The sequence below is a fragment of the Cryptococcus neoformans genome, chromosome 6 (genome assembly GCF_000149385.1).
Source record: "Cryptococcus neoformans var. neoformans B-3501A chromosome 6, whole genome shotgun sequence".
In the NCBI taxonomy this organism is placed as follows: domain Eukaryota; kingdom Fungi; phylum Basidiomycota; class Tremellomycetes; order Tremellales; family Cryptococcaceae; genus Cryptococcus; species Cryptococcus deneoformans.
In genome coordinates this window covers 858,150-885,555 of record NC_009182.1, presented here as the reverse complement: position 1 = coordinate 885,555, position 27,406 = coordinate 858,150, and the positions used below count along the sequence as shown (strand labels likewise).

General features: G+C 49.2%; 9 protein-coding genes across 9 annotated transcripts in view; 4 read left to right on the top strand and 5 right to left on the bottom strand.

Moving 5' to 3' along the window:
• The window catches only part of CNBF2910 (hypothetical protein), a gene marked incomplete at both ends in the record, with an annotated part of 1,780 nt that extends 435 nt beyond the window's left edge, over positions 1-1,345 (top strand). Inside the window, 5 exons of the mRNA XM_769518.1 lie at positions 1-60; positions 114-656; positions 704-824; positions 878-982; positions 1,035-1,345. The exon at positions 1-60 is cut by the window's left edge and continues 136 nt beyond it. Coding sequence (XP_774611.1) covers positions 1-60; positions 114-656; positions 704-824; positions 878-982; positions 1,035-1,345 — 1,140 coding nt within the window. The remainder of the gene's footprint in view (positions 61-113; positions 657-703; positions 825-877; positions 983-1,034) is intronic.
• A 570-nt stretch (positions 1,346-1,915) lies between these two features.
• CNBF2900 (hypothetical protein) lies at positions 1,916-2,540 on the bottom strand (the record flags this gene model as incomplete). The annotated part of the gene is made up of 4 exons (XM_769517.1): positions 1,916-2,203; positions 2,266-2,334; positions 2,399-2,434; positions 2,505-2,540. The coding sequence occupies 4 exons, from the start codon at positions 2,538-2,540 to the stop codon at positions 1,916-1,918; spliced, it is 429 nt and encodes a 142-aa protein (XP_774610.1).
• A 275-nt stretch (positions 2,541-2,815) lies between these two features.
• CNBF2890 (hypothetical protein) lies at positions 2,816-6,562 on the top strand (the record flags this gene model as incomplete). The annotated part of the gene is made up of 8 exons (XM_769516.1): positions 2,816-2,818; positions 2,866-3,034; positions 3,088-3,237; positions 3,288-5,115; positions 5,165-5,368; positions 5,417-5,729; positions 5,780-6,341; positions 6,399-6,562. The coding sequence occupies 8 exons, from the start codon at positions 2,816-2,818 to the stop codon at positions 6,560-6,562; spliced, it is 3,393 nt and encodes a 1,130-aa protein (XP_774609.1).
• Positions 6,563-7,925: 1,363 nt separating this feature from the next.
• On the bottom strand, positions 7,926-17,130 carry CNBF2880 (hypothetical protein; the record flags this gene model as incomplete). Its single annotated transcript, XM_769515.1, has 22 exons — positions 7,926-7,980; positions 8,033-8,335; positions 8,384-8,524; positions 8,584-9,367; positions 9,420-10,089; positions 10,140-10,423; positions 10,481-10,714; positions 10,766-10,922; positions 10,974-11,312; positions 11,368-11,502; positions 11,556-11,636; positions 11,690-11,762; positions 11,813-12,025; positions 12,078-12,181; positions 12,223-12,529; positions 12,580-13,286; positions 13,342-13,560; positions 13,612-13,954; positions 14,004-15,220; positions 15,265-16,639; positions 16,682-16,875; positions 16,930-17,130. The coding sequence occupies 22 exons, from the start codon at positions 17,128-17,130 to the stop codon at positions 7,926-7,928; spliced, it is 8,136 nt and encodes a 2,711-aa protein (XP_774608.1).
• A 461-nt stretch (positions 17,131-17,591) lies between these two features.
• On the top strand, positions 17,592-18,776 carry CNBF2870 (hypothetical protein; the record flags this gene model as incomplete). Its single annotated transcript, XM_769514.1, has 5 exons — positions 17,592-17,680; positions 17,732-17,896; positions 17,950-18,104; positions 18,166-18,599; positions 18,648-18,776. 5 exons carry the CDS (start codon positions 17,592-17,594, stop codon positions 18,774-18,776), a joined length of 972 nt encoding a protein of 323 aa, XP_774607.1.
• A 301-nt stretch (positions 18,777-19,077) lies between these two features.
• CNBF2860 (hypothetical protein) lies at positions 19,078-20,044 on the bottom strand (the record flags this gene model as incomplete). The annotated part of the gene is made up of 5 exons (XM_769513.1): positions 19,078-19,349; positions 19,400-19,527; positions 19,584-19,677; positions 19,729-19,967; positions 20,019-20,044. The coding sequence occupies 5 exons, from the start codon at positions 20,042-20,044 to the stop codon at positions 19,078-19,080; spliced, it is 759 nt and encodes a 252-aa protein (XP_774606.1).
• A 246-nt stretch (positions 20,045-20,290) lies between these two features.
• On the top strand, positions 20,291-21,638 carry CNBF2850 (hypothetical protein; the record flags this gene model as incomplete). The annotated part of the gene is made up of 4 exons (XM_769512.1): positions 20,291-20,360; positions 20,410-20,535; positions 20,595-20,743; positions 20,790-21,638. The coding sequence occupies 4 exons, from the start codon at positions 20,291-20,293 to the stop codon at positions 21,636-21,638; spliced, it is 1,194 nt and encodes a 397-aa protein (XP_774605.1).
• A 113-nt stretch (positions 21,639-21,751) lies between these two features.
• CNBF2840 (hypothetical protein) lies at positions 21,752-23,025 on the bottom strand (the record flags this gene model as incomplete). Its single annotated transcript, XM_769511.1, has 9 exons — positions 21,752-21,930; positions 21,983-22,234; positions 22,289-22,455; positions 22,507-22,619; positions 22,670-22,755; positions 22,814-22,828; positions 22,881-22,907; positions 22,959-22,974; positions 23,023-23,025. The coding sequence occupies 9 exons, from the start codon at positions 23,023-23,025 to the stop codon at positions 21,752-21,754; spliced, it is 858 nt and encodes a 285-aa protein (XP_774604.1).
• A 730-nt stretch (positions 23,026-23,755) lies between these two features.
• Positions 23,756-27,051, bottom strand: CNBF2830 (hypothetical protein; the record flags this gene model as incomplete). The annotated part of the gene is made up of 4 exons (XM_769510.1): positions 23,756-24,736; positions 24,929-26,298; positions 26,347-26,951; positions 26,999-27,051. The coding sequence occupies 4 exons, from the start codon at positions 27,049-27,051 to the stop codon at positions 23,756-23,758; spliced, it is 3,009 nt and encodes a 1,002-aa protein (XP_774603.1).
• Positions 27,052-27,406: the final 355 nt, after the last annotated feature.

Below are 27,406 nucleotides of genomic sequence, written 5' to 3'. Positions count from 1 at the left end.
CCAGCTTTAGATGTCATTCCTCCTACCAACTCCTCTTTGGTTCAGGACTGGATGGCCAAGGTGAATTGCGTTTGAGTCCGAAAAGGCACCAGAAGAGCTAACAGTCGGATTAGATCGACTTGTCCAAGGTGCCCAGTTATAATGTGACAACGGGCGATTGTTCTACTGATGCGGGTGCTATCAGCGACGGTCGATGCTGGTGGACTTGTGGTGGTTGCACTCGGGAAACCGACATTGTCGAGTGCCCTGACAAGAATGTTTGGGGTCTCTCTTACGATGACGGGCCTTCTCCCTTCACCCCTCTCCTAATTGACTACCTTGAGGAGAAGAACATCAAGACCACCTTCTTCGTTGTCGGCTCTCGTGTCCTTTCTCGACCCGAGATGCTCCAAACTGAATACATGTCCGGCCACGAGATCTCTATCCACACCTGGTCTCACCCCGCACTTACCACTCTTTCCAACGAGGAGATTGTTGCCGAGCTTGGTTGGACAATGAAGGTCATCAAGGACACCCTTGGCGTCACCCCAAACACTTTCCGACCCCCTTACGGTGACATTGATGACCGTGTTCGAGCTATTGCTGCTCAGATGGGCTTGACCCCTGTTATCTGGACTTCTTACACTGATGGCTCAACCACTGTTAACTTTGACACTGTAGGTTCATCTTGACTTTCGCGATGATCTTACTAACGAAATGACAGAACGACTGGCACATCAGCGGTGGTACCGCCACCGGCGCTTCTTCTTATGAGACCTTTGAGAAGATTCTCACCGAATACGCCCCTCAATTGGACACTGGTTTCATCACTCTTGAACACGACAGTAAGTCTGGTCTATCCATCATGCAGTGATAATCCTGACGTATACCTTTACAGTCTACCAACAGAGTGTCGACCTTGCTGTTGGTTACATTTTGCCTCAAGTTATCGCCAACGGTACATACCAACTCAAATCCATCATCAACTGTTTGGGCAAGGACAGTAAGTCGCCTCCCCTTATCAGAAGAATGTCGTGGACTGAGATGATATACAGCTTCCGAAGCCTACATTGAGACTTCATCCAACCAGACTACTACCCAGATTACTGCTGCGACCGGCACTCAGTCTACCTTCTTCCAGCCCATTGTTGGCACTGCTACCGGTGCTGAAGTCTCCGCTCCTTCTGAGGCCACTGGCAGCACTGCCGCTGGCTCTGCTGCTACCACCAGTAGTGGTTCTGCCGCCAGCGCTTCCGCTAGCGCCACCTCTGACTCTTCTTCCAGCGGGTCTGGTCGATCAGCCACCATGGGCGGTTCTCTCATTGCTCTCGCCGCCGTTGCGGTCGGTATGGTATATGTCGCCTAAATATTTTCAAGGCTTTCAATCTAACGATCGATGGGGTGGGCGGGGGGGTTGGGGGGGGGGGGAGTGTGTCTTATGGAACTATACTTGGGCTATACTTTGCCTTAATCCATAAAGTATCAACAGCTGAACCATCTTTCATTGTGAATCATTTGTCTTTTTGACTTTCCAAAGTTTGATCCGTCATGAATATCATGGACTTTTTCAAATCTTAAACATCCGTAGTACTTTTCATTCGATCAATCAGAGCGTGCTGTCATGCATACCTCGCGAAGAAGCTTTCAATGGGTGGATTCACACATCCGCTTGTCTCATTGCTAGTTTAGAAGATTCATGACCTACGCCGATGCCAAATTCACATTGATTTTCAGAATTCTGCCGTGTTCTCCATCCTAATTCTACAGCCTACAGCAGTTGGTCTCAGTCCAGTGCAGACTTTTAGTTGGCTTTAGCGTCTATTCTTCGCCTGTCAGCAGCTTAATATGTACTCTCTGTTTCTCCGTATTTGATGACCAGAGCATATAACCGACACCAACATTATTACAATTAAAGCGTGATACATACAATCCGTTTTTATCTTTTCCCCTTCTTCTTCTTCTTTCCGCTCGTATTTGACTTCCCTTGAGCTCCTTGCTTCATTCCTTCCTGACCCCCTGGAGCTACTGCCAAAGGTGGAGCCTCCACGCTCGCCCCAGCAAGAACAGGCGTTCCTTCTCGCTCTGGTGTTTCACTGGCTGAAATTGTTGTTGAGATGATCGTCTTAGGTCGGGCTTTGGTGTTGGACATGGAAGATAAGAGGCGGAGGTTAAGGGAGTCGAACCGGTTAAGAATGATGGAAGAGAATGTTTTGTACTTGATGCACTGTGGACAGCAAGGCAAAATTAGATCGTCCGGCGGACATTAACTGGAAGACAAGTACAAACCTTTAAATCATCGGTGATCTTGAGCACAAGGTGCCCCGTCTTTGGCTGAAACTTGACGCAATATCGAACCTTTGATGGTTGTCAGCCCTGCGCCTTCAAAAGTCTTGATATATCTCTATTGTCATATACGCACCTTATTAGGCGATCGCGCGTAGAGATCTGTTGCGGCCTACATGGCGATGCGTCAGCACATATTGAACGAGAGCGTGCCCATATAGGTGACACTGATGACGACTTACGGCCTCGAAGTCTGTCCAGTTTTTTATGTACACCATCGGGTATGGGGTCGTCTGTCTTATAGGAATGCAACACGATAACAATCCGAGTTGCCTGAAGTGATTGTTGCAGGCGTTGTTCGAGCGGAAGACAACAGAAAGTGGACGCTCGTATAATGATACCCTGGAATCCATTTCACTTACGTAAACCGGTTATTTGCCGCTTTCTGCAGCTTTGGTTTTGGCTGGCGCAGGAAGAACGGCCAGCCTTGACTTGTCACTTCTTCCTTTTCTTCTTCCTTCCAACCCCCAAAGCTCGACTGAATACTTTAAGAATGGTAATTATACGGATATCGTCCTTAAACCCACGCTAACTCGTCCGCAGGGTGTTCCAGCTCTTTTCCGATGGCTTTCTAAGAAGTACCCCAAGATCGTCGAGAGGGTGAAAGAGGACACTCCCAAGAAGATCAGAGGTCCAGATGGCGAAATTGTCGAGGAGCCTATAAGATATGAAAATCCCAATCCTAACGGGTTCGAGGTGGATAATCTTTATCGTAAGTTGATCGTCGTTGGCATGCCGGACGGACCACTCATGAAGATTGATCAGTGGATATGAACGGTATCGTGCATCCCTGTACGCACCCTGAAGGCCGACCCGCACCAGAGACAGAAGAAGAAATGATGGTGGAAATTTTCAAGTATACTGAAAGGGTAGTCAACATGTGCAGGCCGAGAAAAGTCTTGATGATGGCTATCGGTGAGCCTGGTTCTTTTGTAGCTCGATATCTGATGCTGATAACCGGTTAGATGGTGTTGCTCCTCGAGCGAAGATGAATCAACAGCGTTCTCGTCGTTTCAGAGCCGCTCAAGAAGCCGCAGACAAGGAAGAAGAGAGGAGAGAGGCTATCAAATTGTTTGAAGCCATGGGCCACGCCGTTTCAGAAGAGACTGCCAACCACAAGAGTTGGGATACCAACGCAATCACCCCTGGTACACCATTCATGGACCTTCTCTCAATATCACTAAAGTACTGGGTGTCCCACAAGCTCACAACCGACCCTGGATGGAAAGATCTCAAAATCATCCTCTCTGACTCATCCGTCCCTGGTGAGGGTGAGCACAAGATTATGGACTGGATTCGTCGTCAGCGAAGCTACCCCACATGGGATGCCAACACGTCACATGTCATCTACGGTTTGGACGCTGATTTGATTATGCTTTCGCTTGCCACCCACGAACCTCATTTCCGTGTTCTTCGAGAAGACGTCTTCGCCCAAAGTTCTAAGGGACCCCATGCTTGCAAAAACTGTGGCAAGGTCGGTCATATTGCCGCCAATTGTAAGAGCGATAAAAAGTTCAAAGACCCCAATGTTGCTGAAGTTGCCAAGACGGAGGACCCCAAACCTTTCATCTTCCTTGATGTGGCTTGCTTACGCGAGTATTTGGCAGTCGAGCTTGTTGTACCAGGCATGCCCTTCCCGTTTGACCTCGAATTGGCGATTGATGATTGGATTTTCATGATTTTTTTCGTTGGTAACGATTTCTTGCCTCATCTGCCGAGCTTGGAAATCCGTGAAGGTGCGATTGATGTGCTTCTCAAGATCTGGAGGGCGGAGCTACCGAGGATGGGTGGTTACCTTACCAACCACGGCAAAGTCAATCTTGACCGAGCTCAAGTTATCTTGGAAGGGTTGGCCAAGTCCGAGGATGAAATCTTCCAGAAGAGAAAGGATGATGAAGAGCGTCAGGAGCATTCCCAGAAGCGTAGGAGGATTGAAGAGCATAAGAGACAAGATGAGGATAAGGCGCGTGAAGAGGATCGTAACACCTTGACTCTAAACGGCACAGAGTACGTTGCTGTTGATAACCCCGCTGCGACCGCCCGTGGCGGTCCTCTTCACCCATCGTTGCCGTCTCGACCGGCATTCGACCTCGTTCCCAAGGAGGATGCAGTTAAACAACCAGAGGATCAGGACCAAAAGGCAAAGAAGGCAATGGCTGGCTCCAACTCGGATATAGTCAAGAATCGCAAGGCGATCAGGATGGCAAACATGAGTGCGGCTCAGGCACTCAAGGCTGAGTTGGAGGGTGGTAATGACGTGAATGTCGACGACAAAAAGGCGATTGCCCAAGAAGGAAAGGAAGAGGATGAAGCGGTTGTTACTGTTGAGAGGACGGAGGACGAGGAAAAGGAGCAGCTGACGAAGGAGGAAGCGAGGGGAACTTTGGAAGAGCAAGGCGAGAAAGAGGGTGTTGATGAAGAGGTGGTTCCTCCCGCTATCCAGACGGACGAGGATGAGGGTGAGGCGCCCGTCGGTGATGCCACCGTGGCTGAAAATGACGAATCTACTATCCCTGAGGACGACGAAGACCCCACACACGTTCCCCGCAAGAGAAAGAGGGGCGATTCCGATGGTGATGAGGATAGCAATGAGGAGGATGACGATGACGACGACGACGATGCTCCCCCTAATCCCGAAGCCGACCAGCCTATTCCGAAGAAAAAGCTCAAGGTCAATGCAGACGGAACGGTCGACTATGAAGATGATGTTAAGCTATGGGAGCCCGGATATAGAGAAAGATATTATGAGAAGAAGTTCGGTGTAAAATTGTCGGAGAGAGAATTCATTGACAAGTAAGTCCAGTGCCATCATGCTCAATGTGGCAGCTAACATCGTCAATAGGGTTACCAAGTCCTATATGGAAGGACTCTGTTGGGTTCTTGAATATTACTACCAGGGCGTTCCTGCTTGGGATTGGTTCTATCCTTATCACTATGCTCCCTTTGCTCAAGACTTCCGCGATGTTGGGTCTATGGACATCAAGTTCGAAACCAGCATACCTTTCAAGCCGTTTGCACAGCTTTTAGGTGTTTTCCCGGCCGCTAGGTATGTTATCATTGTCTGATCATCAAGCGGGTGCTAATCTCATCGCAGTCGAATTCATCTGCCTGAACCTTTACAGACTCTCATGATTGACGAAGACTCCCCCATCCTCGACTTTTACCCTCCCGACTTTGAGATCGATATGAACGGCAAAAAAATGGCTTGGCAAGGTGTCGCTCTCTTGCCCTTTATCGATCAGAACCGCCTTTTGACCGCTTTGAAGAGTAAGGAAGAGCTCCTGTCTGATGACGAGAAGAGAAGGAACAGTTGGGGAGACAATGTTATGTTTATCGCCAACGAGAACCCGTTGTATGATTTATTCTGTGATAAGTTGTATGGTTTAAGAGCGAAAGACGTAAGCAAGGTAAGTGGCCGGTTTTGTCTTTAAAGTTTGTCAGCTGATCATTCTTTCAGCCTATACCGATTGACACCAAAGCTTCGTACGGCATAACTGGTTCTGTTCTACCCGATCCCAACTGTGTCCCTGCGTCCACATTCGACACGCCTATTCCCAGTATTTCGGAATGCCCTGATCTTAACCCCAACGACTCTATCTCCGTCCGATATTACTTCCCACGCCAAGCGCATCCTCATCGATCGATTCTTCTGAGAGGATATAAACCTGAGCCTGCAAGGCTGACGGAAAGCGATAAGGATTGGGTCCGACGTGGTGGTCAAGGTGGAAGAAGAGGTCACAGGCACAACGGCGGTGGAAACGGAAATGTGACAGGTGGACCGGGTATGGCAAGAGGCAGGTACGAGAGTGGGCCGCCACGGACCAATGGCTACCAACCGCCTCCGCCTCGGTCGAACTATGGGGGTAGTTCTGGTTACGGCTACGGCGCCCCTGCACCTCTGCCATCAAGGCCGCCTGTATCGTCTTACGGAGGTGGAGCCGGTGGATATGGCTACAGTAACCCCTATGCTGCAGCACCAAATCCTTATGCCGGAGGTTATGGAGCACCAGCACCTTATGGTGAGCTTGATCTCCTTTATATTTATAGTGAAGAACAAGGAGCTAACATCGTCACAGCTGCAGGAGGCTATGGTCAGCGTCCCTACGTACCACCGCTGCCCCCACCCAACCCATATTCTGCCCCACCACCAGCTTATGGCAGACCACCTGGCGGAGGATATGGTTATGGTGCTCCTCCGCCAAGGGGCGGCGGTTATAATCCTTATCCCTCCAGGAGGTAGACGCATAGGGGAGGAGTAAAAGATGGATAAATGGTGACGGAGGGCCGTTAAGAGGAAGTTAACATAATAGTAGAACATCCTTCACATCTGTCAAGTAGGAGTTTTGTTGTTTCTTTCTTTTTCTTCTTCATATCCTTTGTATATGCTTATTTCCGAGTTGCAACCTTCAGCCTTTGCCTACTACGTTCTCTTGCAATCTGCGCGTGTTAAAGAGTCATAATAGCCATTCTACGCTCGATCATCAGGTATCATATACTCTCTTTCGAGCACAATACCTAAGCTTCCTCCGACAGAGCCATTTTTACTCCCCTGCGAACGCCCTGTACCACCCAAAAGACGATCAAGCCACTCAAATACGCTGCATACTCTCCAGTCTCTTCGACAGATGACAATTTCCGACCAGCTCTGTACGTACCTAATAAGCCTCTTTGTTGTTCCCACCCTCGGAATTGAATGAAGTCCTCCTCGTTCCCACCCTAGGCGTCGTCAGCCTCCTATCCATCAGATAGTTTAATGACACTGCCCACTCTAGCTGTTACTGAAGGTTTTACAATGATACAAAGCTGGTCGATTTCCAATCTGAATGTCACATACAAGTCTATTAACCACTCCCGGCGACCGACGTTCTATTTCTTCCTTGCCCTTCATTCCTAATACGCCTTCTCGTCCTTCATCGTCAGCAGCCCATACATTGGCAACCTCTGATACTCTTTTCTTTTGGCGTATTAGACTCGAGCACTATGCCAAAAACAGAGGATGTAAAGCTCGGTCAATTGGACGATCGAGCGATGTAGTACCAGTAATGTACCATCATCAGTTATCAGCCGGGCCAAGGAATGCAGCACGTGGCAGGAGAGTCAAGCAGGCAATACTGAGTAACGTCTTTACTACATTTGCAGTGCTAGGCTTCGTTTACTTCATTCATCGGGCCACTTATAGTGTGTGCGAGGTTAGCTGAAAAATAGTTGTACTGTGCGTTACGTCAATATCAGTGCTTCCCAGTAGTAGGCTAGTGCAACCTTTAAATTATTGGGGACCACTTCTTTGCCATATCCAATCGTTTTTTATCCATTCCTCGTACTACCGTTGCATTCTGGGTCTGGTATCGCTCGTGTACATTCATTGCTCCAAGTTAGGGTAATTAGATAGCCTTGTTACTCATGCCTCGCCAACACACGCCCAAAATCAATTCGTAAAAAAGATGAGATGCAAGGGAACAGTCAGTCTATAAGATTACATATCGTCTGTCATGGATCTTCGTTAAACAGAGAATAGTATGAAACGATGAATGGGTATCGTAAAATATGATATAACTGGGAAAATGCAGGGTATTATTATCGTATACAAGTATTCGTGAGGGTAATTAGATAGTAAAGTTTTCGATCAGTGAGGCAACCCATTTCGCCATCATATTAAGCCTGCATCAAAAATTAGCCGGCTGCATTAGTTCACGAACATTGTATCACATACCTATCCACCTTGACTTGGGGAAAAGCTAACTCCGCAAGCCCCTTCATTCCAAGGTCATCTAACACTTGTTCTCTCGCCGCACCCGCACTAGGGCTTGAGCTGATACTTGACGCGTAAACCTTTCCATGTCCTGGGTGGGGCAGAGACGTGCTACTATCCGCACTTGGGATGGCTGAAGAATTGGTAAACGTATAGTTGGGGTCGGAGAGAGCCCGTTCAAGGATTGTGGTGGATGAACTAATGATAGAAGTGTTGTTGGTGGATGTTAGAGTAGAAACAATGCGGGGAATCAGTGAGTCATAGCTATGCCAGCTGTTAGCGCAGGGTAAAACGTCTGGTTATTCAACTCACGCCATGGCAAGCACCTCTGGAATTTCAGCACTAGCATCTGCCAATAACTTGTACAGAATCGCCTTTTCAGCGTCTGAACCCCCTGATCCGTTGAGTAAAGAGACCACCATACTGACAAGCAGCAAAGCGGTCGAATTATCCCTGTAGTACAATCAGCCATGTTTTTTTGATGTTGTCTTGAAAGATAGAACTTGACTCACGGAATCGATAACAGACTAAACACTGAGACACGTTCCACATCCATATGACTGACATCTACATATAGCCTCGCCGCTTTGAATACATCCTTCAATTCGTCTCCTGAATTGGCCGAAATGGAAAGTAGCGCAACAAAATAAGCTACACCGCCGGCAACGACAAGCGTCCCATTACCAGCGCTCGATCCCGCTGTGTTTGCAGCAAGTTGTAAGAGTTCAAGAAGAATCTCGGTGGTCAACTTCTTTGTAGAAGGATGCCGAACGCCCTTGTATATGATGGCGATCAGCGCAAACGTGATATCCGTATCAAAAGATACGCCGGAGACTTGATCCAATTTTTTGACTTGATCAGCAACGGTTCTCCTGGCATCCAATAGGTACTCCATCAGCTCAGTGGATTGTATTCCATCGCTGGCCATGTTGATTGAACGAAGAGCAGTGATCATCAACTCTAGAGCAGGGGCAAAAAGTGGGATGTAGCCAAGTTGGAGGACACCGACCGCCAGCCAGAAAAGACTGGCGACGTATCGGCTATCCGGGAACAAACCAGGAACGATGCGGCTGAGGCATCGCAGCATACTGACAATGAGGATAGAATCGCTTTCAATGAAGTGGGATAAGGCAGTGCTCATTGCTACAAGGATTTGATAGATGAGATCATCATCCACTTCCTCAGATGCGAGATAGCCGAGAACGATAAAGGCTTGGGGCTGCGTGGCGGGATTGTGCTGGAAACACGTCGCCGCAACCAGACCCATCCATCTGGCTCGCCAGGCATTGGCGCAATCTGATGCCGATCAGCCTGGTACTCTGTTGATATTGTCCCAATAGGTACTCACCAACAGAAACAGCACCTGCAACAAGGACCTCACCGAGGAACTTGGATACCTCCTCCACACGATCCAACAAGTGTACATCAGTTTCATCCTTCCTAGGCAAACCTGAAAGTTCAAGATGCCCTTGGCCTTGTGTCACACCAAAGGACGTCATCATCTCAGGTTCCTGTAGTCTTCTTAACAGTACCGCTAGCGCGTCTGCATCCATTTCACCTGCAGTGGCATTGGAAGCTAAGGAGTGAATAATGCTGACCAAAAGACCATACACTGTTTGACGCATGATGACCGGGCCAGCTCCTAACAGGAGGGTGACAACATGGAATAATTCGGGAAGGAATAGTTGAGTATCGAGGGCAGTAGTAGGGTTGAAGCCTAGAGCCAAAGTAATACGAGCCAGCGCACAAACCTCGTTCCAAGTGGCGTTTTCGGTAAGATGATTCGATGGTCGAAGGTATGTTTGCGCCAGTGATTTGCGGAGACGTGCGATGACCTTGCCACGGACGTTAGTGGACGATATAGACACAAGGATATCGGCAATGCACTCTGTCTTGTCACTCCCTAATCCGGCATCAATGGCACCGTGAATAAGCTCAAACAGCACAATATCAACCAAGCTCTCGTGAGCCCTTGCGAATGGTGCCCAAAGATGCTCCTGAATAGTTAAGTGTAATCGCTGAATCGCCTGTTAGCGTAACATCTACTAAACAAAAATTGGCTACTTACTCGCCGTTCTGCTACAGTGATTGACACCAGGGATCTTACAATTCCCCTGACTTGTTTTACAGACTCCTCAGCATCGTCCCTAGTCGGGCGGCTAAACTGATCGAGATTGGCTAACCAAGGGCCGACATATTGAAGCGAGGCTGTCTTAAGGGGTGTATCAGCTTTGGAAAACCCGATAACCCATTCTTTGAGGAACTCTAGAGTCAGATGGGAAGCAGAGCTGGCTAAGGCACGGGACAAATCGTGGACCCAAGAGAGGGAATTGTTGGGGATGGTCAAACCAGCTGAATGGTCGACGTGTGAGTGAGCTGAACATCCCAATGCCTACCAAAATTTCTTACCAGACACTTTGAGCACCCGCGAAGCAAGACTGTATTTGAAGAATTGAGAAAGCTCGTTCACCAAAACATATGCCCCCATTCGAAGAGTTTCGTTGCTGGAGGTCAAATTCAGGAGGGCCACGTTTAGAAGAGTGGCGGGAACATCCGTAGGTCTCAGAATGCGAGAATTAAGAGGCGTGTCTTCTTTGAGCCGGGACCGAGCAGATCGAATTATATGAACCATCTCATTACGCTCTGGTGCAGAAATGAGCTACAGAGAGAACAAAATGCTGACACAACACTCACTTCGTGAAAGAAGGGTTAGTGTTTCCTTCTGCGAATGCTTGATTATTAATTGATCTGAGGGAATGCCTCCACCAGTGATAATGTCATCAATGGCGTTCAACTTGACAACGTCAATGATATAAGACTTGAGGGAAGACGTGAGATCTTGTTTTCGCCACTTCAGGTATTATTAGCTCTTTTCTTCACACACTAACACGGTTGAACTCACAGATGCGACTTGCAGACAATCTTGTCCGAGTTTGACAACCACGGGTATTTGCATACCGTGATCTGACAAGCAAACAAGGTTTGTAAAGACGTGATCAGCCTCATAGGCGAGAGCCATTGTATGCTCAGGAAGGGCCAAACTACTAAAGGGGATGTGGTCGACCAGTTCAGATGGACTACTGGCCGCAACGACATTCTTCCCGACAGGAGCACCTGACACTTGGTAAGCCACAGGGCACGATGCGTTGGCAGGAAAAATCTTACTGATGGTTAGGAGCTCCGAGATCAAGTGTCTCAACCTTTTACGGGCATAAGAATTAGGATTATAGAAGACCAATGTCTGTCGGTTCAGTCAATATTTTTTGAACAACCACTTTGATCTTCTCAGCACCCACATTAAGGCATGATAAAATACCCGACGGGCACAGCTGGATCGATTTTTTTAGCCAGACCATCGGCAACTCAGTTGAGTGGGAAAAATCGGTCAGATCGATAATTAAATCAAAGTACTCCGTGACCCTTTCCAAGGTCTACCACATGATCAACCATTATGATTGACGAGAGACGTAACGAACGAACTCACCAAGAACACGTGATAAGCTAACAGATCGTAATCAATTAAAGCCACTCTTGAGACGATAAAGTAGAAGATACGTCGACCATTCTACAAACGTTGAAATCAGTAACGTGGCATGCCACTTGAAGTAAGGTCCCTACCTGGCTGGCGGATCCCTCATAAAAAACTTCTCGCACACTGTCTACATTCCGACCTTGATTATGTCGCATAAACCTGTAGAGTACATCAGACTGGCGCCATATAATGACCGGCTGTGATCTTACTCATCATAAACTTGACCTCTTACAGAGGCGGGAAGCAAAGTAGCATCGGGAGGTGCACCGGTTGCGTTCATTACCTTTCTCAACCGCTCCAATGCTGCTGGCCCATCAAATTCAGTTCGTGCTAGTTTGGAGTTCGAAGCATGTCTGAATGATTTAGGCATGGATGAAAGTGATGCCCCCAGTCTGGCCTGATGTTTGAAGACAAATCGATGACTGGGAGAGAATCAGAATGGGTTGGATTCTGCGAGGTAAATTGTTGACTCACATAATGGCATCATCTCCATCCAGGTCTTGCGATCTTTCGGCCTCTTCCTGGAAGGTCTTTGCTGCGTTCTGAACTTCAATAGTCTTGGGGCGAATCTCCATTACCTTATTAGTTCCTGAGGCGTCCCAGCAAAATGATTACTTACGGCAATATCAGACAGGAATTTTGTTACTTGCTTAATATTATCTGAGAGAAAGGGGTTGAGCACCTTCATATGTGGCTCCTTGAAGACAACGTTGTTTGCCAAATTCTGGATAACTTTCGTAATCAGCAATAACGCTCGGCGAGTCTCCCGAGTGTCAGGGTTGACATCGAGATCGATTGATTCGGGAGAGACAATAGCGGGGCAGAAGAAGCGGAGGAAAATGAAAGATCCAACAGCAGAGTGACGAGAGTCAGGGAATCGGTCGTCTACAACTTCCCAGATGTGGTGACAGACGGCGCGGAACATCCTGTATCCGGCGTCAGCAAAGGCCGTACCGAATTTTTTACCATTACTTACAGAGGAACTCGGGGGGTAGAAGAACAAATAAGATCTAGCAAGGCCTGACACATGAGTCTCAGATGGTCTGAATTCCGTTCGATATCATCACCGGGAGCAGCTTTCCTGGGGTCAAGCTCAAACGAGCACTCCGCAGGCTTCTCTGCTAACGACAATATGAGCGGTTGCAGAGTAGCCCGTACGTGATTGTAGCCATAAGTCTTCGCGAAGATAGTGATCATGCGCATAGTGATGGAATTGGCTCGAAACAGCTCAGATTCGTGGTTGGTCAAGGTCACCTCCCTTTCGATCAACACCCGCATCAACCCGAGCAATGTCCCTTTGCCTTCGAAAACCCTGAATAGGAGTGTCGATAATTCATCCACCTCAGCTCCGGTCTGTGGACAGACGTCTACCATAGCGAGGGCCAACGCCAGATTGGGGTTCGTCAGCCCCTCGAGGTACAGTTTGGGCGCATATGATATACGCTTTGCTGCAAGACCTCCAAACCGCGTTCCTTGCTGGAGTACATTGGTGAGAAGCTGCATGAACACTGTGCGGAGGGTGGGATCCTCATGGTATCCGAGTGAAAGGCAATGTTTGAGGCCGACGTCAATGTTTGCGGAAAGAAGGTTTGATAAGGCCAGAATGGCAAGAGTAGGGGCATCATCAGGACCGGCTGTTTTGTAAGAGGATTGACCATGCACAGAGGGGAGTTGATCTGAAGACTTGTCCTAATCAAATCAGCATGTCGAGCGCTTGCATATATAGCCGGAGGCTTACCTCTTCTGAATTCGATTTTTCAATTACTTTGACTAATTGACGGTAGTGTCTGTAAAACAATCTCGATTTTAGTACCCCTTGAGGATCTTCAGACTCTTCTCCTCCTGCGCTTAGCTGCAAACCATCAGTCACTGGCACCATAGCTCTTAAGCAAGCATGACCAAGTTCTCTCTGGTACCGAGCATTCGAATCCATGGAGGTGGAGTAGACATCATTGTCCTGTAAGGATCAGGTCAGTTATGGCTCATAAATGAGGTGTTCTTGACTCACTTTCGAGGTCTCCATTGACCACTCCGCCAGCCACTCCAATGCGGCAGTCTTTAATTTGCCACCACTGGTGGTCAAGACATTATCAGGCTTTCGCAAGGCTGCTTCCATCAGCTGGCTATACCTCGTTTTCAACCTCAAGAAAAAATCGCTTCTTCCCAATCTCTGGATATATTTTCCCAGCAGATAGAGAAGTTCGCCCATATCGACCTGGACTGAGGGAACGTCATCGTCAGGACCCATTCGGTCTATTTGAAGCCGAAGAACGGCGACAGCTTGTTCAACAAAGCTCGTAAAAGAGTCTGATATGTTGACACCTGACGGATTAATTGCATGGGAAAGCAGTCTAATGGTTGATCAGCCAAAATCAGACGAATTGTGACAGTTTCACTCACTTGATCATCTGCGCTACTAACACTCGACACATAGTTGTAGGCAATTCAGACCCAAGCGCCGCCTTGGTCGACTCTCTCACAGCGATGGAATTGCTTGCAAGCAATTCGACACACTGCCTGATGAAAGCCTCTATCAAGGCTCCCGGATCAGATATATCTTGGTCATAAGCTGCAGGAAGAAAACCTTCCTTGCCAATGACTTCGGAAAGGCATTTGGGCTTGAGGTTGGTCAGCCCAACGTTGGCTAGCGCGGCTAAAAATGATATAGCATTCTGCCATTCTTTTGACTCTTCCGCGTCAAGACCTTCAATATCCACCGTCATCATTCTTCGCTTCTCTCTTGATGAGATAGAGTTACCAGCATCCGCAGCAACGATCTTGGCCGTAAGAGCTTTCCAGATGGAAGCAAGCCCCATCCATACAGATATAGTCAAAGATGAACCAATAGCCAATGGACGAAGGGATCTGCGGATCATACGTTGTTGTTGTTGGCGACCGATGGCAGCAGGTAGGGCAGCGAGCTTCTCGAAGGCATCTGCACGGTTATTAGGGAATGTGCTATAGGCACTAGTCATGATCTCGCCTGAAGCAGAGCGGTGTGCCATTCGAGTGAGTTTGCCGAGTGTCGAGAGGGTTGGAAGAGTAAGGGTTGTCTGCTCAACGTCGGGCGATACAATGCAGACGAATCCTGCTGCAGAAACTACCATGGCTGCTGGTTGGGCTTTTGGTGAAGGGAACATGATCCCTGGGTGCCGTTCCGCCATTTGGATGACAGCATGAGCCATCTCGCGCATAGCTGTAGCAGAAGCAGTAACTTCATCCACCTCACCGTCGTGGAAAGCGAAAAGCACCTGTCTGCCAACATCAAGAAGCATTTGCCAAATGCCCGCAGCCGCGTTACTTGCCAACCTCATCACATGATCACTTTGTTGACACATCTCCCGAACATAATTGACCAGTGTAACGTTAGTTTTGGCAGCTGTAACTCGAGTGACCTCGGGATTAGGCAGAACCATAAGGGATGAGAGGGTCATAAAGAGGGAAACGGAGTCATCAGTACTCGGGTCAAGACGAGCGCCTGAAAAGGCAAATGACGGGTCGAGAGAATAGAGGTTGAGGATTTCAAATATGAGATCAGTTTGTTTTGAGGGAAGTTCAAAACTTCCCCGGGGCCGTCGAGCAGCATTTCGATCAGGAGTGGAAGCAGCGGTGTGGGCCTAGAAAAGTATGAGCATTGTCGTGTTCAAGTATGTGAACGTACTTTGAGCAGACCTCGTATTGAGGAGCAGACTTCTTTTTTCAAGTCCTCGACAGGCGGGTACCAAGGTAATCTGCAGCCCTCCACTGCGATCATAACACATGCCTTGACTGCAACTATCTTACTGGCATCTGAGGAGTCGTTCCATAACTTAGGGAAGAGCAAACCACCCGTAGTTGTTGGATTCAATCGGTAGAGCGCTACTAATCCCTCCACAATTGCATTCTGATCGGATATCTCCTTGGATAGAGACGAGGAGAAGAGAGCGTTTTTGAGATCATTTTGGATATTGTGGATTAGGCTGCGTATCGCCGATGTCTCTAGTCGTGGGCTCAAGGCCATACCGGCACTCATGAATTCTATATAGGAAAGGGCACAGGCCTCAAAACCTTTGGTTGAGTTGAGTCCTTTCCTGAAGCTATCCATATACGACATCTTTTTCGAGAGGCCTGAGCTTCCTTTTGTACTTTCCCTTGCCATGACTCTCCGCAAAATATCCGGACAAACGACTAAAAGCCCCGCCATAAGTGGATAGAATGCTTTCGTCCGACGAGCATTGGATGATGATCCCAGATCAGAGGCTGAGTGGAGCACATCAAACAAGGCATCTGCGCCACCTTCCAACTTCTTGCCCGATTCGATCAGTGCTTCATACTCAGTAGGATTAATAGTAATCCAGTTGCGTATCGCTTTTCGGAGCATTGTAGCCACTGTTATCTGCGCCGGACGCTTGATATAGGAAAAGGCAGATGAAATTTCGGCAAGGATCTGGGATAGCCGGGCTTGGTCTACATTCGACCATTCGAGGAGGCGAAGTTCGGTGAGGTCGGGAGAGTCTTCGATGGTAGTAGTTAGATAATGCACCCGTTTTCTGATCTGGGTAGAGACCAATGGCCAGTTGGACGCCGACAGATAGAAGACAGCCCGAGCGGTGAATTTTGTCATCTGGGTGACTGTCGATAGAGCTGTGGTACATGTGGCTGACAGCTTTTCACCGAGAGGTTCATCTCGATCGGGCGATGACCGGGAGTACGAATGCTGTTGGAGAAATCCTGTACCCAAAGAGCAAGAACCTGAGCTAGCTGACATTGCTTTGCTCCATGAGGAGGAGGAAGCCGTTACCGAACCTTTTGACTCCTTACTAGGCGCATGGTTGCCTGAAACATCTCCAAACTCTATCTCGAGAGATACTAGCCGAGTATATATGACCAGAACATTAAGCATATGCTTAGCTAGGTGGTCCTCGAATGCGTAGGGATCCGGCCAGCATCTCGGAAGGTCTGAGGATGGTGGTGGGGACACATGCGAATGTTGTCGCCATGAAGTCGATAAGCAGAGATTGAGGATATAGAGGATATATATTTGGGAGTGAAGGACACTTAGTGGGATTTCTGCCAGAGGTGCCGAAGAAGAAGCGTACTGCCAAAAAGTCAACACCTGCTCTTGCCTGTCACAAACCGTGCTGACCTTGGACAAGGCCTCAAGGGCATTCACCAGCGACTGAACGACGAGGGACAATCTTGTGCCGGATAGTTGAAGCAGTGATTGGATAGTCGATTGGACCGCAGCATCTGATTCCAAGATAGCAAGCTGGATTCCAGAATTGCAAGGAAGCTGTTAAATGTACGTCAGCCTGAAAACAGTAATGTTTGCCGCAATCGAGGTCACCTTGTTTACCAAACGTGAGACCAGGGCATTAAGTATCTTCTGCTCCCCTGACTGGTTCTCTGGCCTGCTCATTATGCTCGCTGAATCATTGAGATGATGAGATGGATAGGAAGGATAAGTTGATGTTAAATCCGATTTGATTCTGGGTGCGCTGACGGAATGGTGAGGAGAGGCTGTCGAGCCCCTGCGGAGGGAGGGCATGGGCGGTGACTGAGGGGAGGGAGGGAAGGAAGGAAGGAAAACCAGGGACGGAGAAAGGGAAAAGGGGATGACTGGACTCGTCTGTGGGCGAGTGTTTCGGGTTGATGGGAGGATACGATGATGATCTTTGTTTGACCGCCAGCGCACTGACCTTTTCCATCTTTTAATCACACAAATCCCGATCGCGTCTGCTTCGGACATTGCCTTGTTACGCGACAGCCCACGGGAGCGGGACCGCATCGCCCACCTGCTTTTTAAAAAACCCTTCCCCTAAGTTTCAGATGATCGGAGGTCGCCGAGGCCATGTTGACAGCGAATAATGCAAGTAGTACGTAGTACGGGTAGTAAGATGAAACGCACGGACCTTGCCAGTGCAATTGGGAAAGAGAAAACAGCCGAAAGCCGAACTACTTGAAAGGCGTAGTAGACGGAGGACACGTAGAGAGCGCACGGCTGCAACTATGAGCGTCGCAAAAGTAGCTCCCTCCAAAGGCCCGTCAGACGAAAGAGCGCCGGGCATACTCTCTTATCCTACAAAGCTACTTCAGACGTGGGTCACGCCCTCCACTTCCATCCTGTAGTCTTTGCTCACCCTCAACAGCCTCGACGCTCACCAGGCCCCGGTCAACGTCGTAAAGTACAATAATGGAGCCAAGTATCTCTTGTCTGGGTCAGCAGACCGAACAATTCGACTGTGGAACCCTGCACTAGGCAAGGAAATCAAGTGCTACCGAGGACACGCCCAGGAAGTCCTCGCCTTGGATATGTGAGTTTGAACGTATCACCTATGTCTAATCTACTAATTTTGGACATTCCCAGTGCCCAGGATAACGCCAAGTTTGCATCCTCTGGAGGAGACAAGGCAGTTTTTCTGTGGGACGTCGCTTCAGGAGCCGTAACTCGTCGGCTGCAAGGCCACTTTGGGAAAATCAACGCTGTGCGTTTCAGTCAAGAAGCCCAAGTACTGGCAAGTGGTTAGTTCCTATCGCCTACTTAATGATGTGAGTCGTTGTGATTTGCTAATATATCATGCAGCGGGATTTGACGCCAAAGTAATGCTCTGGGATATGCGTGCATCTTCACGCGACCCAATCCAAACACTGAAGGAAGCCACATCCACCATTACGTCTCTTATACTGCCCACGTCCCCCCAGATAATAACTGGCTCATCTGATGGGTATATTCGTACTTACGATCTGCGGTTTGGTTTACTCACGGATGACCTCGTCGGATGGCCAATCACTTCCTTGAAGCTATCTCCTACAGCTCCGGAGGAAAGTGTTCTGGTCGGAACAAATGATGGAAAGGTCAGGATTTTTGATAGAAAAGATGGAGGTTGTCTGCAGACGTTCCAAGGACACAAGGTGGGAGAACAAACTGCAAGATGGGGAATGGACTGGGGATATGGCGATGGACTCGCTCTGGCAGGTGACGAAGAAGGCAAGTTATGGGCATGGAACGTCCTCGATGTAGGTGTTTTCATGTTCAATTCCCCTTCTCTTACTGACTTTAAATAGGCAAAGCCAATTGACAAGGACCCAAATCCAATACACAAACGGACAATCACTTCAATAATCACTCATCCCAAAGGTAAAGAAATGATCACCGCGTCCAACGATGGGACCATCAAAGTATGGTCTCGTTGAGAGCCCTAGTAAACGCCAATAGATAGTTGTATTAGATGTAACAAATCTTCAAACGCAGCACAGCTCCAGGCGGTAGCGCGCAGACCCTTATAATCATGAATATCGTCTCTAGCATGCATATATATGAAACAAGAATCTACAACAGCTGACTAATTGCTCTCGCCGTATCAACGGGTCCACCTCGGTTGACAAGCCACAGACCACCCAATGCAGAGCTATGCAACCTTATCCGCTCTCATCATCTCTCACTCGTTCCGTGAAATCCAGAGATCAACTCTGACGCATTATTTTTCCGATTCTTTTATGACTCCAAAATACCCATCTGCCTCCACTTCTCGCTCAACTCCGCAACACCTTGTCCCATACCCTGGGTGGTCATAAGGTCCTTCATTACCAAAAGATCAAATTCTTTTCCGAATGCGAGGAAGTGGGCGAAGAGAGAATTGAAGTGCGCTTCGATGGAGAGGTGGAGGACTTGCTCGAAATGGGCATGGTAAAGATGGGCAAAAATACGGAAAAGGTGCTTATAGATGTGTTTGGCCGTGTATGCAAATGAGTGGTCAAACGGTTTCCCTGAATGCGTGTTAAGTGTAGGGTCTCTAACGGGGGACTTCATAACTTACCAGACTTTGTAGGGAAGACATTTTCATCCTCCAAAAGCTTTTGTAACCAACTCATTACGAAATCAATGTACGTTGGCGCCGCCAGAGAGACTAGCCTCTGGTTGTGATCTGGCCAAAGGAAGTTTAGACTGAATTTTCACAAGTCATCAGCTGCCATTATACCGTATGAATCACAGAAACCCACGTCTTTCCACCAGACATCGTAGGGCAGTTCTGCATAGTGCAAAACTCTGTCAAAACGCCGTAGAATTGATTGAGGTTATGATAGAAATCAAACACTAGCAAAATATGTCAGCATTCATTCGGTATATTTACGCTCTTTGACTCACAGTTGATGGCCACCCACTCGTTGATGTCGACATACTTGGGCGGCGCAACGATAGTCTTAAAACTACCTTTAACGAGCGCGGCCTTCACAAACGGCTGACATAGATAGAGGGGCTTGGGCCCGGGAGATGGAGGCCGATACGATTGGTTGGCGTTCTCGACGCCCGGAGAAGGGAGAGGATCAAAGAAGCCCTGCTGAGTGGGAGTGTTGGTGGGGGATCGCTTAGGGGCACGGAGACGACTATAGGTTGGTCAGTGGCTGTGGGAGGAGGGAGCGAGGGAGGGGAGATACCCGATCGAGTTGAGGAAGCCTGACATGGGTGTTTGCTGGCAGCGTGTATGGAGAGAGTGCAAGCTGGAGTGCGATGTGGGGCCAGAGTTAATGGAAATACAGTTACTACAACGAACGAAGCACAACGAGGCGCGTCCACGAACGGCCTTCGCGTTGCATTACGTAACACCGACACCTCAAACAGCAACCCGTGTACTACCGAGGATGGGCCATATGCAGTGTCGCTGCTGAACTATAGACTATAGCGCAGCTTAGCTCACAAGATTTCAGCCATGTCCAGGTCAATGATGGACCTCGAAGAAGAGCTTTTAAGACTATGGTCACTCGTAGGCGAGCTTTCAGGTACGCAGCTCTTCCTTCGCATACTCCTTCCCAGCTCACAGCGTCATAGAACAACTCTCCAACAACAGGGCATTAGTCGCCCAACTCAAGGCGAGAGCAGAGAATGTCAAAGGCCAGGCCGTTCACGTCGGTACAGGGTTTCCTTTACGAAGGTTCAATCTGGATATATCAAACGGTGCGTTGCGTTGATGAGTAGCATAGCCGGACAAATGGGCTGAATGCTCGATGGCGCAGAGGAATTCCACAGTGAACTTGAGGCGTTTGGGTCTCATCTCGTTTTGGAGAACCAGCAGCTACAGCATGAGAACAAACAGCTTAACGCCTTGCTGAAAGAATATGAACAGACGCTAGAGACTGTGATGAACAAGTTCCGTGGCGTAGCTGTACGTCGCCATATTGCGATGATGATCCAAACTGATCCACCAGCAGCACTCTTCGCAACAACATGATCTTTCCCTCCATTCATATTATACCTCTCTTCTGCAAACGCTTCAAACTGCGCATTCCTCGGCTCAATTACACGACTCTACCTCTCTTTCTCTCCTACTGAACCGCCTTTCAACCCTTCTTCGTTCAGCCCTGCGCTCAATGCAAGGCGAAGAACCCGACTCGGAGCTTGACATCGCTGCTATCCTTCCTGCCCTTGAGCAAGCCGAGAAGCCTTACTTAAACTCCAACCATCTTGTTTCCGAAAGTGGACCGTCAGGGACCAACAATGTTGATGATGAAGACCTCCGGGGGCCTTCACCAACCTCCCAACCGACTGGCGTTCAGTCCCAAAAAACTATTCCCCGTGCACCTGCAAAGCCGACACGCTTCCCCGGATTCCTTCCTGGTTCCTCGGGGGGCTATGCTGGCACAGAAGGCAGGTCTGATTGGGCTTTAGAAAGGGAAATGGAGATTTTGCGACTTGAAGATGAAAATCGGGCTTTGCGAGAGATGTTGGGGATTGCCGAGGAAGGAAAGATGCCTCAAGACGAGGACGGGGATGACAAAAAGGCCAAGGTAGAAGACGAGGAAGACAGTCAGAGACGGAAAAGTTCACTGACAATGGAGGAGTTGGAAGCCGACGCTGCGTTGGAGGCGGAGAGATCGTCAATGATGGCCTCAGGCCTTTATGAGGCTACTCACGGTGTGGAGGAAGAGTTGGAAGAAACATCAAAGAGGCCATTGCTAGCTGGCAGTATGTTGGGATTCCAGACAGATGGTCCTCCACCTGAGCAGGCCATAGTCGACGAGCTGGATGGTGATGGGGAAGGGGTACCACCGATGCAATAGATGAACGATTAGGTCACAGTGGAAACCCCATCTGTATGTAGGCACATGTATCATAGTCATGCTTTAGGTTCTAGTCCAATATACACAACCATACATCTTTAATCTTTCTACAATTATGTACTGATGGCCACATGGGATTCCCCACCGCCACCACCACCTGAACCTTCTGCCAGATCGTCATTTGTACCTCCCAGCTCAAGCTTTTGAAGTAGTTCATCAAGTTCAGAAGCACGGTAAATTTTGGCTAAGGGTTGCTTTGTCTCGGGGTGAAGGGTCATTGTCGCGAATTCCACTGCGATTTGTCAAACACATTTCATGATCGCATGCCACGTTAGGGAACTCACACTTTTCGCTACTAAGCTTGGTAGAGTCCATCGTCTTGCTCATCACTTTCAAACAAAGACCCTTGGCATCCTCTAAAGATAAATCCTCCTTGTAATCTTGCTTGAGCAAACTCGTGGCCGAAGAGTGATTGGCGCCGATGGAAGTCGCTTTCCATCCAGAATAGTTGCCCGAAGGATCTGATTGATAGAGCTGGAAGCCGTATAGAGGATCCCATCCAACAAAGAGAAGAGCGACACCGAATGGTCGAAGACCTGAAAAAAGTTGGTCAGCTGTATCCAAATGCAAAAAAACAAAGCTCCGCGCACCTCCAAATTGAGTATAACCTTGCTTCATATCACACAATCTCTGAACCAGCATTTCTACTGGGATGTCTTCGTCATAAGAGAACAAGTGCCTTTGTGCGCTATTCCGGGCAAAGTTGACAAGCGAATTGGCGTCAGAAGTGATACCGGCGAGACCAGCAAGAATGTTGCTTTGATATGGTCAGCATACGGGTTGAAAGAGAAGACTAGCATCCGCGCACTTGTTGAGCAAAAAGATCTTTTCACCTCCACCGCCCATCCATGCTTCCGTACCTTCTCCACCCACGCCAGCACCAGGGGTAAGGGACAGGTCGAGAAGCTTGCCAGTTACTTTCTACAATTGAGATTTCAGTGTGATTCCCCATATCTAATTTAGATTCTCACCTTCTCAGCCGCCATAGCGATACCCTCCTTGGAAAGCACAGCAAGGACAGTACCAGCATGAGAGATGGCTTCCATTGCATATTCAACTATAGTTACGTCAGTGATTTTTCTCTTTCCAGCTGTTACCTTATGTATGATGCATACCCTGATAGAGTCTCCCTGTAATCTACTTGTTAGCGGGATTCGGGGGGTCTTTATATGCAAGACATACCTTCAGGCGAGAAGATGGTTGTTCTGCCTAGGAAAGAGTTAGCATATAAACTAGGCTGGCTGTGGACCTAGAGCTCACTGTCGTAACGTCGAGCCTTGTGCTTGTGTCAGCTCTGTATGTTTATATGCTGCTGTCTACTCACCATGATGTCCGAATGTAGTCGTTAGGAAGGTTAGGAAGAAATGTACAGCTGTAACAGCTGCTCTGACGAGGTGTAGCAGTACAGCAGCAGCAGTCGATGGACGCGAGTGCGTGTGGGCCATCACTGACGTGGCAATATTACGTAACAATGAATATTATGCTCTTCTCTGCCCACCAGCAGCAGCAGCAGCTGCAGATCATTTAGCCAGTCGCACTCGACACCTCACGTTTCTCCACGTCTCTGCCCTTCTCTCCACTCGCCATTTCCCCGTGGATTTGTCATTTATGGGTTAGAAAGACAGGGACGCAGGTTGTGGATTATACCCGAGGATGAAAGATCAAAAATCTCTCCTTTTTCAGGTATCTTCTTGAGCCGGAGAAGAACGTGCTCAGCAGAGTCGACACGAACGATATAAGACAGAACAAAAGAGTATTATTCATGTTACTGTGCAGGTCTTTATATGTACTCGTTTATTATGGGATAACGCAAGACTGTCCATCTCTGCTTTTCGTTACTGAGATGCTGCACAGATACAAAACTATCTACTAATCAAGGATGTCGTCGCTCGCCTCGTTTCATCTAATTGTAACTCTCTCAAAAACCATGCAATTTGTCCTCAGACATGACACAATTTTTTTGCTCCTCCAAACAGTACAATGTCCTTACACCTTCTCGTCTCCTTGCTTGACTCCCTTTGCTAACGCATCGTCCCTGACACCATCACAATCCCATATCATCGGTGATGACCATATTCTCCAGCAGGGAGATACCCTTGCCCATGCTGGACTGCTACCGGTCTGCCCAAGGGCTGTCCTGGAGCTGGTGCTGGCCCTGCGCCACCATAGTATCCCTGCGGCTGTCCTTGACTCTGTGGTGGATACGCTCGGCGGGGATCGAATCCTGGCGCTCCTTGTTGGGCAGGAGGTCTAGCACCAGCCCATTGAGGAGGAGACGCACCAGGAGGCAACCGTTGAGGAGGTTCCCAACTTTGTGCTTGTCCTGGAGGTGGAAGAGGACGCTGCCCATACTGAGGGTGCGGAGGACGTGCTTGTGGATGGGGATGGGGGTGGTGCTGAGGGTGTTGGAAGATTTGGCCCGGTTGAGGAGGCATACTCTGAGGAGGACGAGGATGGTTGAAGACCTGGCCTGGCTGAGGACCCGGTGATCCAGGACGCGCAAACGGAGGTACAGCTGCTCCAGCAGGATATTGGAAAAGCTGACCCGGTTGAGGACCGGAACGTTGAGGGTAAAGGGGACGAGGCGCACCTTCAACGGGCATACGACCTTCAGTAACAACTCGACGAGGTGAAGCTCCTCCAGGAGGTGACATGGACCCAGGGTGAGGCAGATTAGGGTTGGAAATGGTACGCTGTCTCATATCCCTTTGATCTTCTCCCACGACCTGACTATTAGGTGCAGGGGGAGGGCCAAAAGAAGACTGAGGAACTCCTCGTGCCGCACTCGGAATATCTCGGTGATATCCAGCTTCTGGCGACCTTGGACCATTCACACCGGGGCTAGGGGGTGACAATGCTCTTGCAGGGCCGCTGGTTGCCATCGGCCTAGGCGTCTGCTGCGGAGATGGTGGGTGAGCCTGCGGATAATTTCCCGCAGGAGCTTGCGAAGATGGAGGTTGGGCATGCTGAGGAGGTGGCCCACGCATTATCCCCCCCATTTGCTGGTTCATCATTTGGTTTCGTACTTCGTGATCTACCTGTGCCGTTTGCGCCCCATAAGAAGGTGCCCTCATAGGCGCTTCACTGTTTCTCCCATCCCGTGCTCTCTCAGGCTTCGATAGGCTTGACTTCTTGCTTGGCGCTGCCGCCGGTTGAGCAGGAGTAGGACGGTGCTCGACAGCTGCTTCCGCACGCGGGGGAGCAGAATTCAACGATGGCCTCTGAATCACTGTTCCAGGCTTAGCAGCAGAGCCGGTGTCGGCTGGCTTAGGCGGGGTACCTTTGATCACAGGTTTCGCTTCTTCCTTCTTCTCATCACCTATTGCCTTTTTCTCCTCGGTCACATTCCGCCCCAGAATGCCAAGGTACCAGAACATAAGGTTCGATATTAGTACCTGCTCATATAACGGCCTTCGCGCGTTGGCCAGTTTGATATGACTCAACCTGTAGACGGCACGCTCGACATGGATGGGATAACGGGCATAGTTCTGGAAATTGGGAGAGGTGGGTGAGGGAGAAGGAGGAGCTCCAATTGATTTGGCCGATTTGGAGGTACCAAGCAATGCGGCTGCAGCTGCAGGCCCGGCGGACGAGAAATTCGATACCGAACTTGACTCCTCATTCTTCTTTTTCCCACCGAATAGCGACCCCAAAAACCTGTCCTTATCCTTTTTACCCTTCTTCTCTTTGTCATCCTTCTTTTTTGAGAAAAACTTGCCCTTCTTTTCTTTTGTGGTCGTTGTACCAGAGGTACTCACACTGGAGGTAGAAACATTGGTTTCGGTCTTGGCCAGCTGTGGCATCTCTATATTTACAGGAGGCGCGGGCTGGGCGGGAGCAGGAAGGGGCTTGGGCGGAAGACTCATATGTTGTGCGGGAGGAGCCATTCCTGGCGGAAGGTCTTGCTCGACAGGAAGCTGAGCATAACGAGCCTGAGGAGCAGCGTGATCTTGCTCGCCAAACGTGGTGTTGATCGACAATCCACCTACACCGGCGGCGAAAGCCTTCTCTTCTGCAGAACGAGGCTTACTAGCAAGAGGGTCGGAAAGAGATTCCTGTGTGGGCGTACGATCATATTCTGTCGTGAACCAATCCGTAGTCTCCCCGGACTCTGGCACAGGAGGCAAAGACAGCTTTCGACTGGGGGGCGATGGCTCCGGACTAGGAGACGTTGAGTGATCGTGCGAGGATGACGATATTGAAGACGATGGTTCGCGCACATAAGCATCAAAGATATGTGCCTCGTCTGTAGATGTATCAGAGTCTCTTCGGATTTCAATGTGAGAGCTCGTGCCCTCATGGCTTTCCTGCGCGTCATGGAACTTATCCTCACTCTCCAGACTTGCGTCGTCGCTACCTTGTCGATGTGGTGACTCTGGAGCTGAAGCATAATCATCGTCTTCCAACCCAGGGATTTCACGTTGAGGAGCAGCAGTCATGCGTCCTTTACGAGTAGCAGCAAAGCGATGACCACCGCCGTCTCCTGAAAGACCAGCTTTGCGGATTTTGGTGCGGGCCGAGCGACGAAGGATGGAGCCAGGCCGAGGGGCGACAAGAGGCGCATCAGCATTGTCTCCTTGGGGCACGTCATCCTGTAAGACTGTAGATTGTCAGCACACGGCCAATTTTCAATGATGACCCGACTTACATCCAGGAGCAACGTTCATACTCAGACTTCTTCTCAACAAGTTACGCATATTCTCCGGATCAACGTCCTCCCCAGCTTCATCAACCAACTGCTCCAACCTTTGTAAATCTTCCAATGTCAAGCCTTTTTCTCCTGATCTCCCACCATATATATTCACCGGTTTAGGGGTCGGTAATGGCGGCCTCTCTTCTTCCACATTATCTCCGGCTGAAGGCTGATACTGTCTACTCAACATCGATCTTTTTCTTCCTAATCCTTCAGACCCTCTTGTCGACGGGTTGCGCGTCATCCACGAACGAGAACGACTCATTCCCGGCGCGTCTCCTGCGTCGCTGGCATCAGCATGCGTAGGATCCGTGCTTGTATGAGATTTTAAGAAAGCGCGAAATTCTCCCGGAGCAAGTTCCGGATGAAGATGAGCAGGGACCCAGAAAAGACCATCTCCGTCTAGACCATCTGGGGTAGAGAGCGTGATATCGTCATTCGAAGTGTATTGTGGACTAGTCTCAAACGATGCGCGGGAGTTGGGAGAAGGTGGAGGAAGGTCGGGATCTAGAGGAAGAGCGCCAGGGCCGGCAGAAGTTATGGATCGTCGACGTAGGTTTCTGCAAGTTGTTAATCGTCGCACTGAGGATAGTAGAGATAGACATACCTGAGCGTTTGGATTTCCCTCTCTATCTCTTGATCAGATACTTGGTTCGACATATTGCATCAGGCGGTGTCGCACGAGCCGGGCTTGTTAAGGGTCGTCCGGCGTTGCGCCGAGAAGGGATTGCAGATGCTGCAGTACAGTAGCTGTAAATGATGTGCTTTTTTTGTAGCAAGTCGATATATATGCTGTGTCTGGCGTGTATGTGGCTGTGAAAGTTGCAAGTGGTGAGGGAGACTGAAAGCGGCCGGAAAGTGGGTGGGAGCGTTCGTTGGGAGGACGGCTATGGTTACAGGAAAGACAGAATCTATGGACGACGGCGAGGACGGGGCGGGATTAGGTAATCTGGAAGGAGGGAGAGGCAGCAGCAGGCGGGAACATACAAAAAGGCATACAGTGGTAATAAAAAGC